Raw genomic sequence first — 9,321 nt, forward strand, 5'->3', positions numbered from 1 at the left:
TCTATCCTCACAACAACTAACTGTAAAATTTCCTGAACACACAACCATCCCTTGTTTTATTTCTCAATACATACCTGCAAGAAGCTTAAACATGCATTGTTTTCTGGCACAAAGACAAAATTTCTCAGCTGCACAAATGAAGAAAATCTCCAACTTTAATGACTCAAAGTTATCATCAACGAGATCTCTTTTTTCTGTACTTTAGTTTTTGCCAAGAAGGGAAGTAATTTCAAAAGTTGAATCTACATCTGGATCATGATGCAGTGAACACTGTAGCTAAGAGTGAAGGTCCTAAACCACAGTCATAGTTTTCTTCAGAGATAATAAAAACATCCATTATCAAAAATTACTTGATCTCAACAGAAAAGCCCAAGGTCAAACATCTGGTAAGTTTTCAGCAAGACAGGAACACTCAGGATCATTTAAAGCTGAATAATTACTCTGCTTCAGAAGTTGTTTTGAATAAAATAAATGGTGATTTTATTGACTATATATACATATTAAGGAGCATCGACTTAACAGCTGAACCGAGTGTTCAAGATACAGAGCAAAGTACTGACTTCATGCTCTGGAAGTGATTGTGTTTCCTAAACACCTACTGAGTCATTGAAAAGTCTTTTATGCAAAAAGGTCTGTGCAGCTCAAACTCAGAATATCATAGGATTAGCAACTCCAATGACCAATCAACAGTCCTTCAATGTGTACACACAAGTGCTACTGTATTAAATGAATGCTGCACATACATCCAAGAATGGAACCGAGTAGGTTTCGTCTTCACAAAAACACACTGCATATAATTAAATCTCCTAAAGGCAATTCAGGTATGCTGAAGATCTAGAGGCTCCTAGCTTTGTAGTGTTAGCTACAAACAAACAAAGCCTGAAGGAAACCCCTCACTACTTTGTAGGGACTAACTGATAAGAACGCAAAACTATGCAGTTTGCAATCTTTGCCCTACATGAAAAACTTGATGCAATCATACCTGCCACCCAATAAACACACCTCTGCACTTTATTAACCTCTGTGTAACATGATAATTCCAATAAAAGCTCCACTCTATCCCAAATTAGATAACAAGACTTTATAAAAAAACTGTTTTAAAAACATATCAGTATGTTATTAAAGTTATCACCATATCAAAAGCAGATCTTTTTCAAATTGTTTCATACACAGACTTCATAATACCAAATGGACTCTTCCAGGTAGCTAAATGTACACATTGCACTTCTCTGCTGCTGAATTTCTCCTCTGACTAGATAAGACCAAGTCAATTACATACATCAATCTTCAAACAATTTCCAACCCTCTCCCTTTAATTGGTATATATTTATATATTACCATCATGACATTAAAGTAGGCATTTATTCAAAGTAGTACTTAAGTCATAAGCTGCAAGCCTCCATCTACAACTAGAACACTCCCTGTAACATATGGGGATTCTAGAAGAAAGACAACAGCTTGTGCAACTTCATGAGGCTCTCCAAATCTTCCAAGGAGAATTGATTTCTTCAACTGATCTTCTTCCAAATGAGCAGTCATCTCTGTGTGAATAAAGCCTAAGAGAGAAGATATTTGAAGAGTTACCTCACTTTTGACTATACTTATCTAGTATATTTTCCATTGAATCCTACAAAGTGAAATCTATTACCAGGATTCGTCACCAGCTAGCATTCTTCAAAGTCTCCAAAAGCAGCCCACACCATGTTATGGCCAAGACCAATTTTTTATCTAACCAATAAAATATCTTCCAGTTTTGGAAGCACTGATGCAATAATCCAAATGCAGAGATCTACAGAAATCCATTAAAAAAAAAGGTAACTAAATTTGGGTCCTAAAACCATATTTAGTATCACTTTTCTGAAAGACAAACCACACTCTTTTCACCAAAATCTTCTCCATTAAAACAAGCACGAAATCTCTGGCAAGAAACCCTCTCAGCTTGCAAGTGTTTTCATTATATTTTAGAACTTATGACAGCACTTCCATAATTTCTATCATATCACTCATTTGAAGACTGTTTCTTGACATCTTCGAAGGACATTTTGTTTCAATTTTCCGTTATCTGAGATTCGGTTTTCCCACCGCTGCAGAACTCTTCATATAAGCTGCAGCTTCATAAAGAGCTGATCTTACCTGCTTTCTAGCTGCCATCAAGCAGGGAAAGTCTCCCTTTTGCTTTCTACTCTGCCCCTTATGATGGCTTCGGACCCTTCAATGAGCTGCTCAACTCACTGAAGAATTTTTCCTGCCTAGTTCACAATCTGAAATGGTTCATGTAGAAGTCTGAAAAGCATCAGAGGTACCACAAAGTGAGCAGCAATGTACATAGTTATGAGTGGAAGAAGTCAGAAAATACAGAAGGGATTTTTCCTTAAGGGTGGTGGTTTGCTTGAGCTGGATCATCTTAGGAAATCACAGCCTTGTCCTCACAGAACGAACTTCTCAGACTCCCTCCTTTTACTACAGGGTGACAGGGATGCTTTTATGACAGCTTCTCTTGGTCTGCCATGTTTCTCTAATAACAAATAAGCATTCTCTAGCAGGAGACAGGGGCAGCTGTCTGTCTATAATTAGCTCTAATCCTTACATCTGCAAGGACAGCAAGTTTTGAAGGAGGAACAAAGAAAAGACATTTATTATGTAACAACGGAGAGATGAACAGGTAGATTCACTCATCCAAATTTCTCAGTGTTCCGTTAAAAAGACTGAAGGTTTTCTAAAAGAACGTATTACACTTTAAACCAAAGAAAAAAAGAAGATATTAAAAACACTTAACTTACAAAATTGAAGAAAATAATAACACTTTGTCTTAAGTTACTTTCAGAGTACCCACAGTCTTGATGAATTGTGGCAGTCAAGAAGGTAGGAATTTCTCAAAAACTCACCTGGAGCAACAACGTTGACTCGAATTTGCTTTTTTGCTACTTCTTTAGCAAGAGAGCGTGAAAATCCAACTAATCCTGCTTTGGTAGCACTATACACACTTTGACCAGAGTTGCCTTTAAGTCCTACAACACTTCCTAAAATAAGGAAACATCAAAGAGAAGCTTAAATGGATAACTTGAAACCTTGTACTAGCTTTACCATTTTAGTTTTAAATTTTGAATGAAAAATGAGATTACAAGAAAAGGAGTCAAATATATATTACTGTATGCACTTTATAGCCTACTGCTGGCATAAGCAAATCCCCAAATTATCTGTGATTTTTGTGCAATTCATATATTTATGTTGACCAACTGGCACCAGGAGAGTAAAATAAAGGGTTTTGTAAAAAAACTATCCTTAGTTAATAAATGCTTGTTTCAGTAATAAACACCTCTAGATCTAGATACTGAAAGAACTGATAAAGAACAGCAAAATTCTTTTTTCAACAAATTCTAAACTCTGAGGTGTTTATTACTGAAACAAGCTGGTTTTATATTTAGAGGTTGCTGAGACTACAAAAAAGAATGAGTTTTCATAAAGAAATGCTAAATATTGAATGTTTAAACACAAAGAAAATGAAAATAAGTCAATTGTAACAATTAATGTAACATGTTACTCCTGCTAAACCTTTCCAGAAGACTAGTAAACAGAATTCCATTGTCTTACACAAACAACTTACCTATATTGACAATAGCACCTCCCTGTTGTTGAATCATGACTTTTACAGCAGCTTTGCACGTCAACATTGTTCCCAAAAGATTAGTGTGAATCTGGGCTATCATATCTTCAGTCTTGGTTCTCAGTAACAAACCATCCCTGACAAACAAACCCAAAAGAACTCACTGAACAACCCCATTGGTCGTGCTTATTTATATTAAAATGTGACTGGTGAACAGAACGTTAATGGGGCTGTATATGGTTCTCTACGTTCTAGCATTCAAAAGGAAGACACTGCGAGCACAACACATCGCAAGAAAAAAATTTGGCCACGCTTCTGGCAACAAGGCCTCTTTTGCAGTGTGGTTTTGGAGCATTGTGGGGGAAGTGGAAGAAAGAAGAGGGGGAACTCAAACTCAGAATACAGAAACTACAGTGAAAGCTGCGTTATGTCCCTTCCACTCAGAAGATTCTGTGATTCTGTGATCTGTTAGCATTTTAGGGCCATCAGGAACAAAATACTGCTGAGCACTTAATATTATTTTCAGATGTACTCATTAACAACACTCTTACTGAATGCAAGGGCTCACAGCATCTTACAGTGAGATGCCTTCATCTAGAATTACATATAATCTCATAATGAATAACCAACCTGTTGATTCCAGCTGCATTAACCAAGTAGTTAATAGGACCTAAATTCCTCTGCATCTCCTCAAAAGTCTTTTGGACTTCTTGTTCGCTGGATACATCACAGCTAAGTGCCAGATGTCCTGCTGTATTGAAATAAAGGCACACTATAATAACAGTAAAAGCTGGTATATCATTCATAAACCTTCTTCAGAATTTATCAACTCAATCTCAAAACAGATGTTGAACTAGTTATAATTTAAGGAACCCATTTAATCTCCAGAGAATTAAATAAAGACAATTTTCAAGTATTGTATTGATTAGTTACGTGACAATTCCTTGTTTTATATTTTTTGCCTTTTAAAATCAGAGGCTCGGCATGAGCAAACACATCTCAGTTCTGGCTTGTTCAGGAGCCAAGATGACTCAATTCATACTACCTCTCTGTTGTGGCCCAAACAATTCCTTTCATCTTAAAATTTGTATTTTGTGGACAGAATAGGTAACATACTTACTTTCTCAACAAATATTGTAAAACCAAAATTGTACCAACATAGCATTTCTTTTAAATTTCTCAGCCTTTATTTTCATTTTCGTCTGGTTAAACAATGAGGTTTCTTTATGGACTTACTACTTTTAAGAGTTACTTAAGCATGGGACAGTGAAGAGATAACTGCAAGCAGCATACATACCACCAAGATCACGTGCAGTGGTTTGGGCTACTTCCAGATTTCTAGCAATGATCGCCAGGCGGCAGCCCTTCTGTGCCAGGAGTTCTGCAACAGCTTTGCCTATTCCTCGGGATCCCCCAAAAATGGCGCAAACCTTGCCCATCTTCAAAAATAATTCACAAATTGCAAATAAACCATGAACTTCATGTCCAATATGGCAAGAGAATATCCACTGCTCTTGTCAACATCACAGCCTTTAACAGTTTGTAGCATTTTGTAATAGTAGGTTATAGAATTAGTGATTTGTTATTTTTTATTCACCAAAAAATAAACATTTGAACTAAATTAGGCACCACTTCTAAAAATGACAGTTAATTCTTAATGATTTCTGAACTAGTAAAAAAGTTATGCATGTAATCTAGCACTTCAATACTAGAGTTATGATAACTTCTATTCAACCGGTGAAATATGTGATTTATATATCTAAAGATGATAAGTACTGTTCATCTGCTTATTTGAAGCTGATGTACTAGTTGTTATTATATTGTTCTTGTAATCACTGTTTTTGTGCTAAAGTCATTTAGCCTCACGGTCTCACTCCATCCAAAGCACCTGTGTTGGACAGCGCCAGTGCAAACATTACTGAGCACCATTTGAAACTACTGTATTTACACTGGTTTAATACTGTCACACTACATAACACCACATTTTACCAATATCCTTGGGTTTTTTTGTTTCTGCTTTTGAAAGGAAAAAAAGGTTTTAAAATGTGAAGTGATTCTGAAGTAGCTTCCTTTGATATTTAGGAAGGAGTATAAGAAGAAACTTCTTCTGTAGAATTATCTTTCATTCTGCAAGCTCTAGAAACCAATCAGCTGTTTTGGGATTTCCTAAGGAGCCAGAGGCAAAATCCAAGTAATGAATCTTTTTTTCCATACATTTGAATAAACCCTTTTTGAACCCAATTATACTTTGTCTCCATAACATCCTGAGGCAATGAGTTTCATTATTTATGGGAAAGTACTTCCTTTTGTTCTTAATTTGCTTTCTGATTAGATAATACCATGCACTTCTCCTCATATCTTCCCTTTACTGTTTCATCCTCCACCTGTATCCTCCTTCAGGTCTGTTTGGTTTCTCTTAAACATATGGAAGCCATTTGGTAGCTTACTAAAGACTATTCAAGCTCTTAGACCTTGGTTTACCGAGGTCTATTGAACTCTTTTGGATGTGTGATAACCAGAACAGCACACAGTACTAAGCACGCAAGGCTACCATCAACTCAGACAATGGCATGATGACTTTGGTGTTCTGTGACAGCACCTGAAAGAGCAGATGGTCCATCCTTTTCAAAGGATGCACAGGTACAAAGTATGCACAGGTACAAAGTATGCACAAGTGCCTGAAACCAACCCATGCGCCACTTTTCAATGGCAAGTTGAAATCAGCTACATGGAGCAGGAAGAGGTTTAAATACTTGCAATCTCAGGTAGTGGCCCGTTTGACAGAACACATACAAAACAGTGCCCTCAATGAAGACAATTCCTTCCTGACAAAAATGGGCACCACTGCCTTGCCAGAATGACTATTGTTTTGGGCAGTCTTCGTTAGGTAGCTACACAGCAAGATATGAATCAAGAGGTCTTACACCCCAGTAACTACAGCTCTCACTCTCTTAGCAGACTAAGGGCACAACCAACCACCCCATATTCTGTTGACAGATTTTTCTGGTTAGAAACAAAGACTCTGTTTGCCTTTTCCAGTATGACTGATCTCTTCTTTTACAGAATTACTGGAATGACTCTTGGAAGTTCTTGCCTACTTGTTGCAGCAACGCTGTGCTAGGATTTCCTCCTTTACATTTTGTTCTTACTCAGCATATCTACTCTCCTGTTTTTATTTGAAAGTGGAACGATATGGATGGGATCTGAGGAAGTCATCCTGTGAAACTCCTCCACCTCTAAGTGTTATAGGTGAATCATTTTACACTGTTAATAAATGCTTTCAGACCTACATGTATTTTCCAAATAATTCTGAACATGCTTAGCTATGCAGGACCCAAAAGATCTGCCTGTGGGAAGAGAATTTTTAAAAAATGTATCGCTCTACCCTTCTCGGCCTCTTTGAGAACTGAAAAATTGTTACTGATTCCGTCAACAACTCTACTGTTCTCAGAACAGGGAAAGCACCTTGTGCATTAGCAGGCATTCAAATGGGGGGCATAAGGCCTACCTCCAACCCACTAATGTACAACTTGTGTTTTAGCACACTAAAGCCATACAGTTTCCTTGGAGTTGTGACTTGGGAAAAAAAAAGCTGCTGCGGGAGTAATTACCCACTGTTCCCCGGACAGGTGACAGAAGGGAAAACCAGGTATCTTTGGAGCAACAGGCACACACGGGCGCCTGCATCGCCTTTGCCCTCTACGGCCCTGCCCTTCTTTCACAACCAACTCTTCATCGCGTGACACCAGAGCTCCGATGGCGCCACCGCCTCACGGCGCACGGCTGCCAAGCCCACGGGAGGCACCTTTAAAAGAGGGCGAGTGAGGTTCCCGCAGACAGCACAGCTCAGTTCAGCTAAGCCCAGCCCAGCCCTCGCCCCGGCGTCGCCCTCCCTCTCTTCCTCCCTCCTTCCCTCCCTCCCTCCCTGCCGGAGACGCGTTCGAGCTCGGCTCCTGCTCCCGGCCCGGCCGTCGGGCTGCAGGTGGAGCCCGCGGCACGGGCAGCGGGAAGCGGCGCTGGGATCCCGCGGGGGCCGTCGGGACGCGCGGCGGCGGTGCCACGCTGGCAGCGGGGCCGCTCCGTGTCGCCCGCCCCGAGCGGCCACAGGAGAGGGACGGGAGCGTGTTCCGTGTGTGCTTCAGTTACCTCCCGGCTGCTGGGCAGCTGGTGGCTCGCTTCCCTTAGGGAGGGAGGGTCCTTTCCTCTCCAAGGAGGCCGGTCCAGCTCCGAGCCGAGCGCAGGCGTCACGGGATGGCGGCCTGACGTCACCCAGAGCTGACTTTGGCCGCCGCCGCCGGGCCGGGCGGGAGCAGGGGCCGGGGCTGAGGGGGCCGGGACAGTACCCTCGGGAGCGCCGCAGCTCCCCTGGCTCTGCGGCGGGAGGGACACCCGCCCCGGCAGGGACACCCGCCCCGGCAGGGACACTCGCCCCGGCAGGGACACCCGCCCCGGCAGGGACACCCGCCCCGGCGGGGCCGCCCCCGCAGCTGCAGGGTTGGTGTCAGCCCTGCACGCACCTCCTTTCTCCCCTGCGCTCACACACGGAGAAGCCCTTCTGCTTTCATCTTACACTTCCCGGTTTTAAACTCCATTTTACGTGTGGATATCCAGTCAACGTCCGTCTTAGGCACTAGTACGCTTTGCACCAAGCCCCTGTACTCGTTGCCAGAGTTTATGTGGGGCACGAAGTAGCTGCTGCACGCTGACCTGGACCTCTAAAAGCACAAAACACAAATCAGAGCATAATGTCACAAAACAGGGGCCACTGTAACTGAAGTCCTCTCTACCACCTATTTCAAATTCCTCTTGGGTTTGGATTTGAGGCAAGATTTACAGAGGAACTTGAGTGCTAACCATTAACCACATTGGTGCCTGAATCTGTGGCCTCTTACATTTCTGCCAAGAGTCACACATGAAAGAACAATGCTGCTCAAATGTCCAGCAGCATTTCATATTGTTGCCTATACTGCTTGTGAAAGCATACCACATTACATGGTTTTTGTGTAAGGCCTGGGACAAAGCAACTGGAGAACTGGCTGCAGTTATCGTCAGTCCCATTTTAAACAAAAACCTGTTGGTTGGAGGACTCAGCTGAAAGAAAAAACTGCTTTGAAGTCTTCTGTCTTGCTGGGAACATGGTCACTAACTTCAGTTTTTCATCATTGAACAAGCTTGTCATAACCATCAATCTGGTTTCAGTTTATGGGAACAAGAACAAAAAATTAAAGTGAGCCACAGAGATCTGACACTATAGCCAGATGATTACTATCCAGAAATTTAAGACCTTGGGGATTAAGCATCAGTTGAAATCAACATTCAAGAAACTATTTTGCTTTTCAATTGATGTATTAAAGATGACCTCCCTAGCTTAAGCAAATCTCATGATGGGGCCATGTATCTGGGATGCAGGAATCATGGGCTTAGAACAGAATTAAGCCAGGGAGAGCTTAAGAGGTTTCCTTCTTTCCAGGCCGAATGATAACTGGGTGGCAAGTCACACAGTCAACACACTGCTGTGCATTTCTTTCTGTAAAAAAGGGGTGTAACTGGACTGGGTGTGTCATTCTAGGTAAACTCTCCTTTAGGCTCTCCTCCATGATAATATTCCATACATCGTCAAGGCTCCTCATTATTTTCCACTTTGCCTGGGCAGCTCAGCGCTGAGGTTGCTGACTTTTTTTGTTTCTATCAAGCCTGAATTGCCCCTTCCTTCAGAT

General features: G+C 41.3%; 1 protein-coding gene across 2 annotated transcripts; it reads right to left on the reverse strand.

Moving 5' to 3' along the window:
* Nucleotides 1-453: 453 nt before the first annotated feature.
* Nucleotides 454-8,249, reverse strand: CBR4 (carbonyl reductase 4). 2 transcript variants are annotated; one of them, XM_064652467.1, is made up of 6 exons: nt 8,122-8,249; nt 4,902-5,043; nt 4,235-4,355; nt 3,605-3,741; nt 2,886-3,020; nt 454-1,556 (listed from the first exon to the last, which is right to left on the reverse strand). In XM_064652467.1, exons 2-6 carry the CDS (start codon nt 5,041-5,043, stop codon nt 1,378-1,380), a joined length of 714 nt encoding a protein of 237 aa, XP_064508537.1. In that variant the 5' UTR covers nt 8,122-8,249; the 3' UTR covers nt 454-1,377. The 2 variants fall into 2 exon arrangements, with proteins under 2 accessions (XP_064508537.1, XP_064508536.1); XM_064652466.1 differs by lacking the exon at nt 8,122-8,249 and adding an exon at nt 7,751-7,988.
* Between the last annotated feature and the right edge of the window lie 1,072 nt (nt 8,250-9,321).

Source organism: Pseudopipra pipra, chromosome 4 (genome assembly GCF_036250125.1).
Source record: "Pseudopipra pipra isolate bDixPip1 chromosome 4, bDixPip1.hap1, whole genome shotgun sequence".
Lineage (NCBI taxonomy): Eukaryota > Metazoa > Chordata > Aves > Passeriformes > Pipridae > Pseudopipra > Pseudopipra pipra.